The sequence below is a fragment of the Haliotis asinina genome, chromosome 12 (assembly GCF_037392515.1).
Source record: "Haliotis asinina isolate JCU_RB_2024 chromosome 12, JCU_Hal_asi_v2, whole genome shotgun sequence".
NCBI lineage: Eukaryota > Metazoa > Mollusca > Gastropoda > Lepetellida > Haliotidae > Haliotis > Haliotis asinina.
In genome coordinates this window covers 40,875,170-40,897,171 of record NC_090291.1, presented here as the reverse complement: position 1 = coordinate 40,897,171, position 22,002 = coordinate 40,875,170, and the positions used below count along the sequence as shown (strand labels likewise).

The following is a 22,002-nucleotide window of genomic DNA, read 5'->3' as shown; positions in this document are numbered from 1 at the left end:
TTCTAACCTGGATCATGACGAATGTTGTAAAGTACAGCGACATTTGACGTTTCGTAATTGGTTACTTTTATAGATATAAAACTATTTTCAAACTTTTTTTCTGTAGACTATCCAGGTAGCAGGTATGAAGATGGTTTGAATAAAAACACAGCATGAAAACTCTTTCCATAAGCGTAATAAGCGTAAGCGTAATAAGCGTAAGCGTAATAAGCGTAAGCGTAAGCGTAACGTAACGTAACGTAACGTAACGTAAGCGTCCGATAGTGCCTCCTGAATCCATGTTAACTAGAATAATTATGGAGGACCTACGATCAAAAGACCATAGAATTCTCTGTCTACATTTACGTCCCTTGGCCCTGCCAGGATCTGTGTCGCGTGTACTGATGTTGATTATTGGTCCTGGTCTGTCAGTAGCACAGGTACCGACTGCGTTGTGCAGTGCTTAGTGCGTCCGACCGGAGAAAGGAAGGTCTCGGGTTCGATCCCCGGCCTCGTCATACCAAACCACGTTAAAATATGGTACTTGTTGCTCCCTGACTCGCGCTCGGCATGAATGGGGTGTAACACGGGCTGCTCGACTCGGAATCCGAGTTTAAGACCGAGTGGGGTATTCACGCTAGACTGCGGCACGGTATCTCAGTGAGCTAACACAGTAAAACCAGTATAACTCCGGGTTAGTACAAGAAGTCACATATACGCCCGCATATACTTCGTCATATGAGCGAGACAAGTACGTTGGTAAAGCCAATTTCTCTTCGCCAATAGAAGTATTGCAATGAAAGGATTTTACCTATGCGTCATGTTAAACTGACACCAAGCGATCAATCAGCGAAAAACAAGCTGTCCAAAAGCCGTACACATACATGCACACGAACTGAAACAAAATATTCACGACCAAGCGACAGCTTTCATGAAAATGAACTATTTGTGAAACAATGTCGGTCAGAGTGGCATATTCGTCAGTCGATGGAAAAAGGTCCTTGACATTCCGGAAGTGACCTTGGCCAACCGACGTCATGGTCAAGGCTGTCAAGCAAACATTTCCTCGCACTGTCATTCGTTCGGTTTGAATCATCATCCAGTTTAACCACAAGAATTCCCTACATGGTATCAACGTCAGCAAAATTAAGTTCATGACGTTATTTCTGTCTCTGAAATATTTTTTTACAAAAGTTCCTGTCAAACCGAGCTTGCCTGTGTTCTTATTAAACTATGAGGCACTATGTTTGCGTATCAGTCATGTTGTCATCAACCCTGTGGTTAAGATACAAATACTAGTTGTGTGATAAGAAATTCATAAAGTAATATTTTAATAACACAGCGAAAACACGATTTCTGAAATTACTTTGACGAATTGTGTTAAGGAGTAACTTGGGGCCGAATTGTTACAAAAGTCAGCGGTAAACGTCCTTTGTCTCGGAATATGAATTACCACTTCACTCACGTAACAAGAAAAAGATCGTTTTAAAAGTTAAGTATTTGTACGTGAGCGTTGGCGTAACGTCCCACCAAAGACCTATATGACCTTGTTCCCTCCCTGACACCACGCCTATATGATAATGTATGTCCAACAGATTGACTGTTGTACGGTGAGGGGTTTGCTACAATACTGACCAAATAAAAGTACCGCCCAATACTCCAGTTACATTCCCAGTTATCGATGCAAAGTGGTTGTATTGGACAACACTGACCAAACATAAGTACCGCTACATGACTTGAGTTCCATTTTCACTTTTCGGTGCAAAATGGTTGTATGGGTTTAAGGTAAACGTGCATATTTCCAAGGAAAGTTAACAAAGGTCAGTTGACACAAAAGATGCGTCAGTTCGTACTAATGACACGTCATTTCGTGCTAAGTACACGTCAATTCGTACTAAACTCCTCATGAAGGTGGAACACGTTGAGCCAGATCACTCGACTACAGGAACTTTAGCTTTATAGTTTCTACTGCTCTGTGTTCCATTACCGTCAGTAATAATGATAAATCGACCACTGCCAGGGCGTAACGGACAAGAAGGTTAAAACGGTTAGTAATGTTAAATAAACAATGACAAATTTCAGAATTCAAAATCTTTGCTAGTAGCTGAAGAAATGAATAAATACTGAAAGTAGATTTACCCCACAGACAGCAATCGTCCCGTTAAGTCCTTGCAGCAAGAAATAGATCACCAATCCCATGGTCAGCCAATCCCATGGTCGATATCATGAAGCCGAATTAACGCTCGCGGGACATAATGAGGCCACTTTACTAACGGAGGTTCCATGTTTTATTCCAATGTGTCAGCACAACAACTATTGGGTACAAGAATTCTTGATTCAGACTGTGCTGTAAAAATAACCTAGGATTACACGTTAGTAGTATTTTTTTCTGAACGGCACTGTATACCGGATACGGAGCTCGCTATACATAGGCGAGCGTCACACTACATCCGTCTATACTGACCTGTAGTTCTTTTCACCATGTGGAACCGTAATGTATACAGTGCCAACAGCTATGGCAGGTGAGATCGCTTTACTTAACAAATCTAGGATGTTTTAATGACGCCGATGGGTGCTCTTGTATGAACAATAGAAACTATACTATTAGAAGCAATAGAAACTAAACTATTAGAAGCAATAGAAACGTGCCTCGGTCCCAGCGGGCAACATAGCTGATGGTCAGATTTTGTCACCTCCCATTGTAAAGCGATATTGTTTAGTTGCTTTATTGCTTAACGTTGCTCTCAGCAATACTCCAGTTATATGGCGGTCAGATCCTATTTGCCTCCATTTTCGCCCCGTCGAAGGTGTACCGAAGATCATTCCTGGATTGCTGAAGACCAACAAAAAAAGGTTTTGGGCCGTAAGTGTCAGATACTACGATCTAACTCTGCCACGTCGATTTAGACCCCGGCACTTCAAGGGTAGGGAAGCGATATTAAGTAACACTGGTAGATAGATAGACTGAGGTATGTGTCGAACTAGCTTGTAATAACGATCAGGTGCACCTACAAATTCTGTTTGTACCAGAAACTGTTCATTTACTTGCGCATCCACGTCAACAATTACTGTTGTGGGGAAGAAAGGGAATCCATTATATTTTCGATTTAACCGTTCGCGTTATACACAGTTCTCTATTTCAGATGACGGTACATGTGCCTGTAAGATGTTTTATCCCCCCGCTGGTCATTAGTCCATGCTTATGTTCCACTGCGTTGTAGTCGACCTATTGCCCTCTGTGGTCCTTATTCCAGACCAATGTTCTGCAGTGATCCTCCCTAAAATAGCCATTCCTTATCATGTTGCTTACAATCTCCAAAACTGCTGTCTAACATAGCTCAGTTATCACATATTGCTTTTTGTTTCTAGCCGCTGTGAGAATCAACCTGTTTTCAACCGCAACTTCAGATATTCATCGGGAACGTCCTCGTATTCGTCAACTTTCACCATGTATTCGAGATACCGTGGAAACAACGTCAGCTGCGACATACTCTCAAGGAGGTAGGATACGGAGACACATACACGCGTGCGTACGCACACACGCACACACGCGCACAGAGGCAAGAACGCACACACACACGCACACACACACACACACACACACACACACACACATACATACATACATACATACATACATACATACATACATACATACATACATACAATAAACGTGCAATAAACGTTCTGATGGCCATCAATATCAGGGTCAAATCACACATAAGTCACCCAATTTGATCGGGCATGTGGTGCATATCAGCGTTTGTCACAAATCAATACGGAGACACACACACGCGTGCGTACGCACACACTCACACACACAGAGGCAAGAACGCACACAAACGCACACATATAGACAAAGAAATTGATATACAAAAGATCATAGGTATTTTAGATATAAAAAGATTGCCGAGCGTAATTTGCAACCATGTTGGAAAATAATCGTCACTGTTTCATTCGGCACCTGTCTAAACCGGCATTTCTTTCGGTCCGGTTAGGGTGCCGGTTTAGACGGATTTCTGAGTATGTGTTTGTCTATGTTGTAATGCTTCGGTGGTCTATACAACATTTGAGTAAGATAAGTGTGACATGAATTGGACTAAATCTGTTGTTCATTTTCTTATATTTCAGGGCTCGCAGGAACCGTCGGATGAACTATGCTAGTTCGGTCCGGATATACAACAGTTCCATCCTGAAACCCCGTGCGTCAGAGCGCGACTTGAAAATCCTAGCCCCTCCAGACCCCACCAAGGCTAAAGAGTTGCCCATACGTGAAGGTATGTTTGGGAAAACCATTCACATCTATATTAAAGGTCACATGCAACCAAGAAATCAAACATAATTAAAACACATTTATCACTTATTCGTGACGTATAATATACATTTCTGCTTATAAAAAAAAGCAAACAAACAAAATTATAAGGGTACAATCAAAATTCAAAAGTGCAATATCTTGTTCTTGGGCTTACTTCCCTCGAAACCAAGCCCTCGGGAGACCGAACCCAGTCAAAGAGGGTTCAACGAGGGCTTCCGATTGGCAGGTTCATTTGCTGATACGCTGAGGGCTCATTGTTTGTACAGAAAGAGGATCTGTTTGATGGGCATTTTAGAAATATGGCGAGTCACATGAAAGTAAGATTCTTTATGGATAACAACTTATTTTATTGTACTTGATTCGTCGTTTCAGTATGGGTTCATATACCGTTGTCAAACAAAATTACATACACTTGAAGAAGTTGTTATCCATAAAGAATGTATATAAAGATGTTTTGTAAATACATGTTCTCTGACTTAACGTTCGATCCAATTAAAATCATCTCAGTAGAGATGGTAAACTACTGCGTGGCTGGAAACTGTCATTCATCCCAGTACAAACCAGGACTTGAAACTGACAAGAGTTTGCACCAGTTTCAGTCAGATCCACTCATCCGAGAAAAGTGGATGTATTTTGTTTGCAACCCACAGACATAAAAACATGTCATGTGTGCAAGTATCACACCTGATTAATTACATAATGTGGAAGAGAAAGGACTCGGGTGCACGAGTCATGAATCAATTTATTTTGTTTATAGCGTATAGCCTGATAGGTGTTAAGTTCAAATTGCATGTGGTCAATGATTGAAACTGCGTATTGCAAATTGTCTTTAGCAGGCAGGCAGGCAGGCATATAGGTGTCAATAAACCAGACATTGAACTTTCTCTGTAACAGGGCCTGCTTACCACAACCAACAAGTTTTTTAATGTATTATTCACTTGTTTGTTTACACAAGCAAAGATTAGACTACTGCCCAGGACCTCATACTCCGGGCATGCATACTGTTCCAAGCTCCGCTCAGCTGTTGAAACCAGTTTTTCCCCCAGCGCTGGGGGATGCTGGGGGGAATTTAGGGAATCGTTTGATTTCGCGGGCTTTGTTTTTATCGCGTTTTTCACCTTTATAGGTTTAATTGGCATTTTTTGTTTCGGAAAAAGTGCATACCGGAAGGTATCAGAATCTGCAAAGTTGTGTTTTACGTTGCATGTGACCTTTAAGTAAACGGCTCCAAGCCTGCTCAGACGGCGTTGGTGTCAGAAGCTCAGTTCAAGCAAGCGTCAGGAAAACTCCTCCACCATTGATAACATTTATATTTTAAAAGCATTGATTGACATATGCCTTAGTCAAAATAAGAAATTATATATATGTTGATTTTGATACTGTGTGGCGCCGTGGCCTTTTGCTGAAAATGGTTGATAATGGTATTACCTGAAAATGTTAATGTTATAAGAAATCTGTATCAGCATATAAAATTATGTGTTTCTCATAACAGTAGTATGACCCAGTTCTTACTTTGTAATACGGGCGTTAGACAAGGCGAAAATCTATCTCCTTTTCTGTTTGCCCTTTATTTAAATGTTTTTTTATGAATATTTTTTTTGTCAAACAACGTAATTGGTTTGGAACTTGTGAATGCGCAGACACTAAAAGCAATTGGCATATTCATTAAGCTATTGGCAATTCTTTATACTGGTGACAGAGTACTTATATCAGAATCTCCTTGTGATTTGAACCTTTCTTTGGAAGCCTTTGATGCTTACTGCGCGCGATGGACACTAACCGTAAATACTTCTAAAACTAATTAATTGTACTCATGTTTTCCAACAGAAGTAGCAAAATATGTATTTCATTTCTTCTGCAGAATACCGTTTTAGAGGTAGAAAAAAATTACGTCTATCTTGGTGTGCTATTCACAAGCACTGGTCGTTTTTATAAATTAAACGGCTCTCCGAAAAATCATCACGTGCAATATTTGCTATTACTAGTATTTGAAAAAGATTCGCTTGTTAGATATACCGGTCTACTGCCAACTTACACTTTTTGATCAATGTGTTAAGCCTATGTCATTGTATGGTGCTGATGTGTGGGGCTACGAAAACACTTTTCCATTAGAACGTGTCCATCTGAACATTTGTAAATACACATTGAAGGTAAAAACAACCCTATATTTTATGGTCTGCGGTGAACTTGAAAGGTATCCACTTATTATTTCCCTCAACTTGAGAATGTTATCATATTGGTTTAAATCATTAGCATCTCATTGTAAACTATAGTTCAGTTTGCAAAATTCTCAGGCAAATGCTAAATATCCACGAACAGCGGAAGTAAAACCTATCTTAGAGTGTGTGTGTGTGCGTGTGTGTGTGTGTGTGTGAGAGAGAGAGAGAGAGTGTATGTGCGTGAGTGTGTGTATGAGTGTGTCTGTGTGTGAGTGTGTGTCTGTGTGTGTGAGTGTGTGTGTGTCTGTGTGTGTGAGTGAGTGTGTGTCTGTGTGTCTGTGTCTGTGTGTGTGTCTGTGTGTGTGTGTGTCTGTGTCTGTGTGTGTGTATTACATATGAGAATACATATTGACTTGACTTGATTTAATGGCTGGTTGTCATGATTCCAAGTGCTGCTCACTCACTCTACTATCTGTCAGATTTCCTCTTTCACTGACTGACCTTTCGTGTTTCAGCTCCCGAGGAGAAGGTACCGGAGAAGGTGGAGGTTGAGAAGAAGGAATTAGAGACGAGGCTTCACGTCACCGGAGTTGACCTCCACATTGCCGAAAATGCAAAGGAGCACCACACTAACATGTACGAATGTGCGCAGGAAGCCGAAGGGAGAACAGCAGAGTTGGTACTGCGTAGAGGTCAAGAATTCAAGATGACCATCACTTTCGACAGGCCATATGACATCAAGAAGAATGACATCACGTTGATGTTTAATTTGGGTTAGTTACGGCGATTTTCAGTTTAGTTGGCAATATAAATGGTGGGATAACAAACGAAGGCGGGACTGACAGGAACATGATATGGAGTGTATACGTAAGGATAGACGGATAGAACCTTGCTGAAAAATATCTGAAAGTAAGACAGCGGTGGTGTTCACACAAAGGCAAAGACGTGTCTACATTACCTATCATAAGCTCAAAATATTGTGGGAAAAAACAAATTCAATGTTTCGCAAAACGAACACATTTCATAAACATTTTTCGATGCTGATGTGTACTTTTCTGTACTTCTACTCAATCGTAGTCCAAAATGAACCCAGAATTTAAATTAGCTTTCACAAGGCACAACACGAAAACCCTGGTGTATCAGAGATTCTGGTTCATTGATCCCTTCACTATTGGTCGTCGCATTCAAGCAATCATTCTTCTTGCCGCATCAGGCAATAGATACTGTAGTTACTGTTTTATTGCAGTTTTTGTGAATGACAGATACAATCGAGACTTGCATTACGGTTAATGTTCATTCCATAAGCGTAAAGTTGTGATTTTAAAGTTGTATAAAACAACTGGCATACCGTCCTTATTTATTACCTGGCAAAAGGGTCACGTTTACCGCAATTTCATGTGACAGGTGACGAATACAAACCGAACAGAAGACTGAACCAGAGCTTCAAGGTGGACGAGACTGGCTCAACTAAGTACAAGCCCAAGAAATGGGGTGCGACGGTCATCGGTCAGAAAGGTAACACCCTCACGCTGTCTGTCTTCGTTCCTGCATCAGCACCCATCGGCGAGTGGGAGTTTGCTGTGAAGACAGTGGTGGACGTGAAGAACGGCAAGGATCTACACTGGCAGTACAACCATACAGCCGACTACATCAACATCATCTTCAACCCATGGTGCAAAGGTGAGAAAACAAATGCTTTGTCTGCCAGATAATAGTAAAAGATGTCCATGTTATGAAATCGTCCAGCGGGAGTTGACGCTGTTACCATGACATTGATCTGCTGTCTTGATGTATATGACGCCAGCTAAGTATCACTGTCTATCTAAAATTCTCACTCAAAGTAACATGCCAAATAGGGAACTGAGAGCTTCCATAGTGTTATGTTGATGCATGTGGCATATGTAACAGAGGACTGGGTGTACATGGAGGACGACATCTGGAGGACGGAGACGGTCCTCAACGACAACGGTACTCAATACTACGGCAGCTTCAGAAAGGTTGGCGTCCGATCCTGGGCCTACAACCAGGTAAACGGAACTAAACCTCGAAGCTTTCCAGCTCAGTCGTAAATTTTCGGCCTAGTTGCGCAAAGAGATGTCAGCTTTGTCATTAAGCCACTGTTCAACGTTACGATAAATATCAACGTTACGATAAAGGCAACACTAACGATGCATTGTGCATGCACCCAAGCCTTTAAGGTTATGATTCCCGTAGCTCTTCACTCGGTTGGTGAATACAACACTAATCATTACTAGTATCCCTTTCGAAAGCTTGATCGTGGACATTTGCAAGACAGGATTGTCGTTTCCGGCAGCAGAATTCTGTTAGAAGGATGAGGTCAACTTACAAGACATCCAGTAGTACAATTTATTTTGGGTGGAAAGGTAGTTTTTGAAGATCCACGCCCACCCCTCAAACCCTAACAGAATGCCTCATGGTCGCTACCCGGGGCATTCGTTTCATATAATTGCCATAAGCCATAATTTCAAAGTTAAGAAATGCCCAATCATCAGATCAGTTCATCGATCGCCTCATACTGCTCACACCTGAAGGTCTTGTGCGAGAGGACATGCCAACATGTCCTTGTTGATCTCTGATGCTTGTTTATTCGCTTCCATGTTTCAGTTCAAGTACGGGATATTGGATTGTGCTCTTCATCTCGTGAGGAAAGCTTTCGGGTTCAAGGCAACACCCGCCATGGCGAGCCCAGTCCTTGTTTCCAGGATGATAGCGGGAATTGTGAGTTTTACAAACAGTATTGTTCACACATATAACACACCTGCGCACACGCACGCGCGCACACACATACACTAAAGCAATTAAACCTAAACACTCATTAGTAGTAGGACGATAACAAAGATCGGTTGGCTTTGTCTCGGTATTCTGTGGTATCCATGTTGAATGGTATTTCAGAGAGCTTGGCCTGTACACACATCTTTTCTGGTGCCAGCATGTTCTAAGCACAGGCATCTTACGAGGGACTGTGTCGTGTTTCAGGTGAACGCCCCCGACAACGGTGGGGTTCTCGTGGGCAACTGGAGCGGCGACTACTCCGGTGGTGAGAAGCCCACATCCTGGCAAGGAAGCGAGAAGATCCTGTTGAAGTACATGGAAACAGGGAAATCAGTGCGATACGGCCAGTGTTGGGTGTTTTCTGCTGTCACCACTGCGGGTAGGTCAAGGGGAAGGGCTTGTTACTCTGTTTCATAGTCCTAGAAGCGAATAAAATATGAATTGCATGATTTTATTGTGTGCCACGCCATAAAGTGTGACGTTTTGTGCGTATGGCTTCTTCCATTGGCTTTGGCGTTTTCAAAGTTGATCACACACTTAAGACACTGCCATGATAGAACACACACCGGTTGGGAAAATCTCTCTCACACACAGTGATCATTCATAGGATAGGTGCGTTGATTTGAGACCTTCTAGTCAAGGGGAAGCTACTCTCGATGGGTCTTCTGTCACACCTTCGCAATAATTGTTTCCACGTGTGTCAGCAGACGTGCACACCTTCTGTGTGAGCTACTGTTCGAAGCGCCGTTGATAAATCTCAAAGGGATATAACAGCCGTAAACCCAACCTTTGTGGATAAAAGGATATTAACTCATTTCAAACATGACATAAAGCGTATTCTGTGCCGAAACCGTGTTTCTCTTTTACCAGCGACCAAACAGTTGTGCATTAACAAACCAGGTTTGCGATCCACAGACCTCCCACAACGTTACCAGCTATCACATTAAAGTTTGTCACAGGAACAGTTTTACGAACGCGTTGTGGATCCGGCCCCATGATGCTGAAAGTCTTATACGTACTTGCCTTTGTTTCTGTCTATGGTGTAAATATCTGTGTAGTGTGCCGAGCTATTGGACTGCCTTGCCGCAGCGTCACCAACTACGCTTCCGCCCACAACACCGACCTGGAGCGGCTCAGCATCGACGTCATTAAAAAGAACGTGGACGGAGACATTGAAGAAACATGCGATGATTCCGTGTGGTACGTTGTCGGTGCTGATTCATTTTATTTGGCTGGTTTTACAAGTGGACCACGTCGACGTCTTTGATGAAGTAGTGAGTGAGTGAGTTTACTTTTACGCCGCACTCAGCAATATTCCAGCTATATGGTCGCGGTCTGTAAATAATCGAGTCTAGACCAGACAATCAAGTGACCAACAACATGAGCATCGATCTGCGCAATTGGGAACCGATGACATGAGTCAACCAAGTCAGCGAGTCTGACCACCCGATCCTGTTAGTCGCCTAACACAAGCACAGTCGCCTTTTATGGCAAGCATGTGTTGCTGAATGCTTATTCTACCCCGGGTAGACCTTCACGGGTCCTTTGATGAAGTAAATATCTGCAGAGTATAATTTGTCTTTAATAAGCAATGTTTCCCTAACCGACGACGTACCGATTGTTACACGATGAGTGAGTGAATGAGTGAGTGAGTGACTGACTGACTGACTGACTGAGTGAGTCAGTCAGTCAGTCAGTGAGTGAGTCAGTGAGTCAGTGAGTGAGAAGCCTGGATTTTTACCCATCCGGGTATTTGGCGTTTTAGCCACTAAGCTACCTTCCCCCTCCACCAGTTTTGCGGGGCCTTGTGACAGATACTTAGAAATATAGTGCATTTTTTATTTGTAGCAGTCTGTCTTGCCTGGACAGTGACTACCCGAGAGATTAGAATAAAACCATCTGACATAATTTCGTATATATTTCAACACACAGTCATAAACGTTACTCCCCCGGCCCATGATTTTGAGGGAATATTGCTAAAACCGGTTTAAAACTAAACTCATGCACTCAGAAATCGTCCAACTATCGTACTGTCGTCCGTGAGGCCCGATCATTCAGTGGTCTTACGAATGTCAATCTATGCTGTCAGAAACGATCAACCATTCAGTCCATTAATAGTTTCCCATTCTTATCTTATTTATTCTCCGTTCTCCGAATGCTTGAGGAATGTTTGAAATTGTTAAAGGAAACGATGCCTTGACATTGTGTCGTTAACAGGGCACGTAAATCCCTACCTATTTCCGTTTGACAACCAAGTACATACCTCCACACAACCATGTAATCAATGACTGTAACGTACATGTGGCATATGATTTATGAATATAGATACATGTAATTTTCTACCAAAACCAAGACGGTGTTAATGTTCTGTCCCAGGAACTTCCACGTGTGGAATGAGGTATACATTTTACGCCCGGATCTGAACACAAGCACAATGAAGTACGACGGATGGCATGCCATTGACGCCACGCCCCAGGAACGTAGCGAAGGTGGGTTTGATGAAAAGTTAATATGTGAAAGGAGGACCAATATAATTCTTAAAAGGTTAGGAACAAGTCGATCAACTTACAAAACTGATTTGCATCTGATCTGAGTGTCTCTTACGTCATTTAATGACTTAGGTATGCATGTTTAAGGTTTTGTACTAGATATGTTGAGGTCCCAGTGTGACGCTGTAGTGGCAATCTTAATATTTTGAGTTGAGCCGTATTTTCCCGTGTTTCTTAGCACTTGATGTATGCCATTGTTAAGTACGATTCGCTTGTATCATTAATTGATAACACGTGATTCTTAAAAGCAAACGTTAATGATATACATGTAGCTGCAATCATGTAACCCACCCCAACGTTCATGTGATTTTTATTTAAACAGTTTTTTTTACTTCTGTGAAATCTTTTCGACAGCTAGCATCGGTGCACTCTGCATATATTCCCATGTATATTAATCGTTTCACTTTTGTGTAGTTTTTCTCCCCCAAAAGAGAATTAATAAAAAAAATCCTTATTGTGTCTAGACTGCCTCGGCTCTGCTGAAGTTGAGATGTGATTGTGATCTGGCTTTTTTCCCATTTTCTTTATGTTGTAAGTTTTGTATATTTGTATACATATATTTTTAAATGAGGGCTATCACTGAGACTATATAATTTTGCCGCGCAGGTGTTTTTACTTGCGGGCCCGCTCCTGTGGCTGCTATCAAAGAAGGTCACTTGAGAGTGGGCTACGACACCAGCTTCATCTACGCCGAGGTGAACGCCGACAAGGTCGAATGGAAAAGCAGCAGTGGGGTTAAAAAGCTTGTGGAGACGAAGCGCACCAGAAATGCGTAAGTCGTCTGTCAAAGGTTCAGCGGAAGTTCTAGTGAAACAATAATAGATAAGTTTAATCACATCAACGTACATTGAAAGATACTATAACGTAGATTATATATGGAATATACTTTCGAAACTAACTTAAACTTTTTACATATGGTTCAAGGGAACGTAAATGATGCGCTATATAAGTACAAATATTATTTTTATGTTTGTTTCACAGATTAAGATTGATATGCACCAGAGAGGGGCCAGTAAGGTCTGAATCTTGCCAATCACATTGCTGTCAAAAGGGACAAAAAATACAATGATATAAATAATTTTGTTGGTTTTATCAAAAAGAACAAGATCGGGTTTGTTGGCAGGAAGTCGTCTCAGGCTGTATATTGGCCTATTCCAGAGAAGTTTAAAGGCATCATTTTCCAGGACGCCCTGGACATGTTCAGGGGCGTACCATGGATGGACCTCGGAGTCAAAGCCACAGGCATGGCGGAGACGATAGTTAAAGCAGCGAGCCATGCCATCATGTCTTTTAAGATATGTTGTTTGTGCCAAGGAGGGACATCCACTGACACGATGTCCGACAGTCTCTGGAAATTCATTGCAAAGACGACGTTTCATGTTTCAAATGAAGAGTATTACATTTGTCGAGTCCAAATGTCATGCCAATATCACTAGAAAATTACTCGACAAGGACAACCTGTTCGTTCAAATTCGTCTCTCCTTTGACAAGGAGCTCGATGCCATCCATGTAGAGGAGATGAGTAAGAGGTGTTGGGGATCTGTGCTGAGGAGGTTCGGGATGGTAACGCTCTTCCCTGTTGAGCAAAAAACTCAAAGGATTTGGAGACAGACAAAAAAAGCAAACGACTAAAGGAGTCCCCTGAAATATTCCCCTTCTGAATGGAATAGATCCCGAAGTCTGCACCTGCCCTTGCGAGTACATCGCAAGTTGCGTCGACCAGCAGCTCATTAAAGACTTGAGTAAATCAGGGAGGTCATTACACTGAAGAGACTTCAAAATCCATTCGTGAGGGACAGAGTCGTATACCTTTTTGTAGTCAATCCAGCACATGGAGAGGTTGTGGTGATACGTTTTAGCCTCTTCCAAAATCATTTTCTGTACAAGAAGTTGACCCTTGCACCCCCAACATCCCTTTCTCGCCCCTTCTGCTCTCTGTAAAGTATCTCATTGGACGAGCAGTAAGATGACATGAGGTTTGTCAAAAACCCTGTGAATAATTTGTATTGATTATTTAGACACCTGATAGGGCGGAAGTGTTTGGGATCAGTCAACTTTCCTTTTTGGGAAGGAGTATCGTGCGACCTTTGCAGAACCATGGAGGAACATCACCCGTGTCCACAAGAGAGTTAAAACAATGAAGTAATGATGTCTGGACACAAGGAAACGGTTTCCGATACCGGTTTCGAATGCCATCAGGCCCTGAAGCTGAATTAGACTTGGACTTTTTAATAACACTTTTCAGGCAATCTGGTGAGATATAACAGACAAACGGCCTAGTTAGTTACTTTCTCGTGCATTGCATGGTCATAATCACTGGCCCATGGTGCCACCAGGTTACAGTCGCCGGGTATAGACCACAACTGTTTCCAGAACCTTTCACTGGCATCCATGGGAGGCCGTTTATCATGCTCACCATCACCAATCATTATAAGTTGTCTCCACTATATGCTGGATGCATCTGTGGTTCAGTGTGATAATTTTATAGCCTCCCTTTGCTGGCTCCACATTCTCACAGTAGCCGAATTTCCAAGTGTCAACAATGATAGCGGTCGCAGAGGCGAAGGTTTGTTCGTAGTGCGACTTAGATTAGGAGGAAATCATACAGACAAACTGACAGGTCTGAAACTTTTAGAAAGTATGCAAGGACTCCTTCACCTCTTTGAATGTACCTTTGCATCATTTGTGTTGCTAGGTTTAATCGGTTAAAAGAAACCCCATTGAGGAACGTTACAATGACATTCATCTTCTGTGTGCTGTATTATTTCACTTTATCACCACACGTAATCACATGTAAACACAAACACATGTGAAGCACGTGCACAACATGGGAGCCTCCCACACGTGCATGGGGTATCATTATGAATCTTGACGTTTTTCAGGCAGGTCAATAAATCACTGCAGACCTTTTTTCCGATATTTTTCTTGCATCTGTGCATGTTCAGGGTTTTCAGGGTCAAATCAAACACTACTGACTGAAAAGTGTAAACATGAAATTTTCATATCATACTCCAGTCACCTAACACAAGGGTGATAACTGAACGAACAGCTTTGCTTTGAAAGAAATCCATATGGTGATGCATTCTCAAAACATCCATTATCCATCCATCCATCCATCCCCATTTCGGTCTCCCAATTTCGACAATCGTACATTGGACGTACAGTCCCCCTACTTTTTTAAAGAGTATATATGTTAACTACGGATATACCGAACGCAAAGACAACTATTGTTAGTTCGTTCTTGTATCCTTATACTCATTCCGACTGAATATATAAATATTATCAAGTGGCCGGGACTGTATCCATCGATTCGTTATAAACATATTTTATTGAGTGTGTATTGAAACTGCATGCAATGAATTGACGGGAGCTTTAATTTCGTTACGTTCCGTTTATGATTCTTTATGTGTCAAGGCTTGATAACACCAAACCGTTCTCGCGGGATCTCATTCAACCGGTGAAGACATGAGACCTGTATCTTTGGAGGCTTTGCTCCTACATTATGTTAACATGCCGCGGTAGAACTGGAATACTGTGTATAATCGGCATGAAACCAACTAGCTCACTCACTCACTCATTTCGAATCAGTGTTCTGACTTGTTATAGAGTCGGGAAGAAAATGAGCACCCACCAGCCTACAGGAAAGCCGTACGTTTCGCCATCCTTCGGCAGTTTCTTATTTGGAAACGATAACTTGGAAAGGGAAGATCTCACAGATACCTACAAGTACGAAGAAGGTAACCTGAAAAATCTTTTTATTGAAGAGGGAGTGTGTCATTATGCAGAGGAAATACCAATTTAATGGGTAACTTCGGTTCGCTTAGATGTTATGTGCGACCCGTGAAGATCCAGTTTAGAACTGATCTTCATCAACACATGCTTGTCCTAATAGGTGGCAAATGGGTTCGGATGGTCAGACTCGCTTATTTGGTTGACTCATATCATTGCATCCCAGTTGTATAGATTGATGTTCATGCTTTTGATCACTGACTTGCCTGACACTTCTGACAGGTGTCAAGTGTGCCGTCGTGGGTCAAGACGTATCACGTGATCAAAGCTGTTTGTCTAAATCCATCTGGTAGGAATTGTTGATTCATTAACCTGATGTCACCATTTCAAAACACAGTGGGACATAATTCCTAAAGTCATTTCTGGTCTAAACGGATGACATGGTTAAGGCAAGCTAGTACGATGATAGAAATAGAGCTTTTTGACTACATGTAGTATGTATATCTCAAGAGATTTGAGAATGATGTATATTTCAGGCTCAGAGAAGGAGAAGACGGTTCATCGTGCTGCGGAAAAGCTATTCCGCCTGATGAACGGCTGCGAGGACGAGAGCGATGACGAGCATGAAGAAGAGGTAACGTGCTTTACATATTCAATGTATCCTTACCCTACGCGGTTTTTGCACTATTCGTGTGTCATTCTGTTCACTATTCATTGGTTATTACTTCTAAACATTCTGTACACTAACCGTGTGTCATTGCTTCTAGACATTCTGTACACTATCGGGTGTCATTACCCCAAGACATTCGGTTCACTATCCATGGTTCATTATACTGTCTGTATGTCATTACGCCTAGACATGTTTTACATTATCCGTGTGCCATTAACCCTAGACATGATGTACACTATCCGTGTGTCATAACACTTAGACATGATGTACACTATCCGTGTGTCATTATCCCTAGACATGATGTACACTATCCGTGTGTCATAACAGGATAGTGTGTCATTAACCCTAGACATGATGTACACTATCCGTGTGTCATAACACTTAGACATGATGTACACTATCCGTGTGTCATTATCCCTAGACATGATGTACACTATCCGTGTGTCATAACAGGATAGTGTGTCATTAACCCTAGACATGATGTACACTATCCGTGTGTCATAACACTTAGACATGATGTACACTATCCGTGTGTCATTAACCCTAGACATGATGTACACTATCCGTGTGTCATAACACTTAGACATGATGTACACTATCCGTGTGTCATTAACCCTAGACATGATGTACACTATCCGTGTGTCATAACACTTAGACATGATGTACACTATCCGTGTGTCATTATCCCTAGACATGATGTACACTAGCCGTGTGTCATAACACTTAGACATGATGTACACTATCCGTGTGTCATTATTCCTTGACATGATGTACACTATCCGTGTGTCATAACACTTAGACATGATGTACACTATCCGTGTGTCATAACACTTAGACATGATGTACACTCTCCGTGTCTAATGACCCTTAGATATATTGTGCACTATCGTCTGTCACTGCTCGTAAACTTGTTTTACACTACCAGGGTATCATTACCCCTAGACATGCTTGAGACTATCCATGTGGCCTCGCACTTTGATATGGTTTCCTTTTTCTACGTATCCCAGCGTCATTGGAATGCTTATTTATTCATGTATCAAAGAGGAAAATAGATTGCGGTGTGATACAGACAGTAAGCATTATAAAGTTGAAAATATGACGGTATTTCTGTCTGTTGAAACAAAGAAAATTATTCTTCAACTAACAAAATATCAGATCGTTTAGCTAGTACCTTGGCCACCTACATTCTGCCCTCGCTCGCTCCTCAGCAATCCATTCCTCCTATTCGTTGTTAAGTTAAATTACGTGTCACCATGCCTGTACGAGAGCTATCCTATAATATGTCCGTATTACAGTGCGTCAGAGGTGACACTATAACGGCGATGTTCCTTCGTTTTAGTGTAGCAGCCTGGCCATTGAAATAGACGAGATGGAGGACATCCTTGTGGGCTCCCCTTTCACCTTTAAGGTGAAGGTCAAGAACGTTTGCAAGAAAGAACGTACCGCCCTTCCACGACTGAAGGTGTTATACAAAACGTACTTTGACTCTGTCACAGGGATCGCGGCTCTCAAGAAGTTTGACGAGGTCAAACTTAAGCCCGGTGCCAGTATGTATTACACGTATTTTGTGTGCTCATTGTAACGTATGTTGACAAAAAGACTCTTTTGGCATCCACCTCTAGATGACTGCGGAATGCTCGAGAAAGAATGACATTCTTTGAGGTTTACTTAAAATATAAAATACAATTTTCTTGTGTATATTCACTGTACATTGACAAAAAAGGCTCTTTTGGCAATCAGCGCGGAGAGCCATACAGAGAATGCCTAGAGGTTTACTTAATAAAGCATCTTGAAATATAACGTGCATTCATGGCACGTGCCGTGTATCATGTACTAAATATGTGCATGTTTATATTTGTATGATAATGTAATTGTGAATATTGGCCCTTGTTACTATTTTTGGCCATAACATATCGCCTTTGGTCGTGTTGTTTGTTATCTTTAACATATCCTGTCTAGGTATAGTTGAATTTAATTTATATGTTACGTGAGTATCTGAACACTAATTCATCTACATCTAGCAGCTGTGGCTTTGTGTGTGTATATGTTATTGTACTTTCCGTTCATAATGTGTTGTAGTTGGAAAACATTTTTACACATGACGCTTTTGAGCCTGAAGTTTGTGCCCTTGGGTTTTCCATTCGGGAACCATATATAGTTCCTTCTTAAGCGCGTAACAGTTATGCCGCATTGTATTGTGCCCCTTTTTGTGAATCGTCTGCTACATAGGGCCTTGACAACATTTCAAGTGTATGTAGTAAAATTGTGTTGGTTTCATATTATGGTGTAGATTTATAAACTCAGTTGTGACTATGGTCTTAGTTTGTAGGATACGTCCGACACTATCGATGTTCATTGGCTTGTCATTGGCGTAAGATGTACCCGCATTAATGCACATCTTTCATGGACCATCGTCTCTTTCTAGAATATCTGTACAAACTGATATTTGATAACAAGTCTGTTCAACTGGAGATCCATTTTTATACTGTAATCATAACTAGCATTGATTTGCTTTTCTTTCCAGGCCAGGAATTCACGATAACAGTAGATGAACATCAGGCAAACCAGAGGCCGCAAGATGACTTCAACTTCGAGCTGAAAGCCGTCGCCATTTGCAAAGAAGATGAAGATGACATCGCCACAGGGGACCTTGACTTCCGTATGAGGAGACCCGATCTTGAACTCTCGGTATATAAAAGAAGACTTTTCTCAGTGATTTGTTATCATTGGTTACTACATGAATACGTTTGTTTTGTTGTTTAACGTAGCATGAACAATCATCGATCCATGCCACTGGGATAGAATTGGTCTCAGCAACCCAAACATGTCGTAAGAGGTGACATATGGGATCCGGACGCCAGGCTGTCTGACTTGGTTGACACATATCACCGCATCTCAGTTGCATAGATCGATACTCATGCTATTGACCACTCGATTATTTACAGACTGTCGCCATATGGCTTGAATATAGCCGAATGCGGCGCTAAACAAAAATCAAAACAGGTCAATTTGACATGCTTTCTCTCTTGGCTCTTTATAAAATCTGATAAAGTACATAACTTTGATTATTCTAAAGTTTCGTGTGGTAGGTATCACCTGCTTATGAATTCTTATCTGTCTTCCCAGGGCCCGGCGACATGTGGCTTGTTCGACACCATCAAAGTCGAAGTCTCCTTCAGAAACCCCCTGAAAGTGGCGCTGACCAACTGCGTGGTTAGTTTTGCTGGAGGTTTCGACGGAGTTGGTACTACTAAAGATACAATGAAACTTAGGTGGGTGCACAGAGTTCAAAATACTTTGTCTTCACATTTGCCAAATATACCCTGTTCTCAAATATTTAGCTAACCCATATACATCGAACACCCGACTCCCTTAAATACTTAGTACTTTCCTCTCAACCGATGCTCTTAATAAAACGATATCCCACGTTCTAAAATATCAAATAGTATATCATCTTTATGCTGAACATCCTCGGATCTCAATTAGTTACCTTACAATATACATCTCTTTGATTCTAGGAACTAATACCCGTTTTCAGTAGATCAACCTAACTTTTCCCCTCATGCTTTAACTAAATGATATCCCTATTTCTCACCTACTTATCTTTCCCAGTGAGAGAGTGAATTTATATCGATAATCACATCGGTAATATTTCAGCAATATTGTTATTGTGTTAATTAAGTTATTAATTAATAAAAAAAATATTACATTACATTATAAACATATGTCGGCGAAGGACAGCCGTAAATAACTATATTATCACGAGAATATTATAAGACAAGTCATCAAAGCTATAATAGTTTAACTATAAATGACAATACAATGTGAAAAACAGGCTACAGGTGAAGGAGGATCACCATATCAGGGACCATGGGGACTTTCAGTACATTTGCTACCTCCCAACTTTCCCATATATCACCCACTGCTTACTGTAAATAATATCCCCTGATCGCAACTACTTAACCTTCCGATATATATCCCAATGTTTGAAGTAAAAAATATCACCTCTTCTCACCTTCTTAACTTTCCCATATATCACCCACTCCTTACAGTAAATAATATCCCCATATCGCACCTACTTAACCTTCCGATATATATCCCAATGCTTACAGTAAAAAACATCACCTGCTCTCTACTACTTAACATTCCCATATATCACCCACTCCTTACAGTAAATAATATCCCCTGATCTCACCTTCTTAACTTTCCCATATATCTCCCTATGCTTACAGTAAATAAAAATCCCTAATCGCACCTACTTAGCTTTCCCATATATCTCCCTGTGCTAGAGTAAATACAAGTAACATCCCCTGATCTGAAACACCTGGTATCCCCATATATTTGTCTATAACAATGCCCATCTGTCTGACATTGTCAAATACTTAGTGCACCCACACATATCTCCAAAACGGAAGATATTGCGAGTTCTTCAATATGTTGTCATCCGTTTTCATTCGTCTCACTGAGTACACAAACAATACAAATATCAGGGAACACGTAGTAAGAATATGCAATCGACTCTTTTCTAACATGTTTTTAAAAACATCCAGAAACACCGACTGAACATCACTGTCTGATGCAATATGTGTTCCACTTGTTCTCAGTGTTTTTCATGCTTAAAATGCATCGTCATGAGGCAGACGTAAAATTACTTTTCACCTTATCAAATATTGACGAAGAGCCGAAGAGAATGAAATTATTACTAAATTGAATATTATGCGGAAAGATACCGTTTATAAATGTGTCAATTAAGTACCATGTCTACGTGTTGTAATTACGGTTTGTCATGTTTCACTTCTGTCAGCAAAATGCATTTCCAATAATTGTTTTTTGATAGGTAATATCGTGTATACTGCATATCCACACTTTAGGCATATTTAGACCATTTCCTATACTGTAGAATTATCTCTTGTCATGAAATGTCAACTGTCACATGTTGTTGCTATTTAGTAAAAAGATCGGGTAAGTCTCTCATAACTAATTCTAGAACCTTTTTATAGGTTTTAGAGTAGTGAGCAGATATTCACTTAGTCAGTGGTCATATGTGGATTTTTCGCACTTTTTCCATCATTAATTTATTATGATCGTAATTAAAACATTCTGTTTAAGTCAACGAAAGTGGCTAATTTTATTCTATTATCATAAAACAGTAAAGTTCATGAGGCCTCTTAACTGTAATATTTTGGATATTTGTGATCACAATTCTGTATTACCATATGAGCAAAAAAATCAGGTGACATTACATCTCCTTGCTTGTAGCATTCAGTGGAGTTGAAGATAGCAGAAAAAATACCATTTTAAACAATAAAAGTTGTTCTTCAGTACGCTTTCCGTAGTGATCCATTATGCTTCATTGAGGCGACTTGTACTACATTTGTTCCTTGCTTATGTAAATAATGTCATTAGATTATCGCTTACCGGTGTCCACCCAATGTAGTCTGATAGGTATGTATTGGTTTAGATCTGTTCCTAGTCCAAGAAGTTATACTTATGTGCCGAAAGATTGTAAGCAGTTACCTGTCTGTAAACGTGGAAAGGCAAGTGACAAGTCCAAGACTGGTGGCTATGATGAAGTGTATATGTTAGATGTTTCTATAATTAATATACAAGTTCATTTACATACCTCATTCCAAAAGAGTTTGATACATCATTCTTAATAAACAGATGACATACAAGTTGAGTTAAAGCTAAGAGAGGTAACCTCCACATCCCTGATTGCGATCATAGAGGACAAGCTTTGCTGAACACAATCACATTGGATCTTTGTGGTCATTATTCTTATACGTGTAACAAATTCTCTTGAAAATC

The 22,002-nt window shown here is 41.0% G+C and overlaps 1 protein-coding gene across 1 annotated transcript in view; it reads left to right on the top strand.

Annotated features, from left to right (window-relative positions):
- The window catches only part of LOC137258311 (annulin-like), a 38,575-nt gene that overhangs the window by 13,296 nt on the left and 3,277 nt on the right, over positions 1-22,002 (top strand). The window contains exons 2-16 of the mRNA XM_067795946.1: positions 3,349-3,480; positions 4,111-4,256; positions 6,969-7,226; positions 7,858-8,133; positions 8,362-8,480; positions 9,079-9,192; positions 9,451-9,625; positions 10,305-10,446; positions 11,623-11,735; positions 12,402-12,567; positions 15,402-15,532; positions 16,061-16,158; positions 17,534-17,741; positions 18,719-18,882; positions 19,321-19,466. Coding sequence (XP_067652047.1) covers positions 3,428-3,480; positions 4,111-4,256; positions 6,969-7,226; positions 7,858-8,133; positions 8,362-8,480; positions 9,079-9,192; positions 9,451-9,625; positions 10,305-10,446; positions 11,623-11,735; positions 12,402-12,567; positions 15,402-15,532; positions 16,061-16,158; positions 17,534-17,741; positions 18,719-18,882; positions 19,321-19,466 — 2,309 coding nt within the window. The 5' untranslated portion in view covers positions 3,349-3,427. The remainder of the gene's footprint in view (positions 1-3,348; positions 3,481-4,110; positions 4,257-6,968; positions 7,227-7,857; positions 8,134-8,361; positions 8,481-9,078; positions 9,193-9,450; positions 9,626-10,304; positions 10,447-11,622; positions 11,736-12,401; positions 12,568-15,401; positions 15,533-16,060; positions 16,159-17,533; positions 17,742-18,718; positions 18,883-19,320; positions 19,467-22,002) is intronic.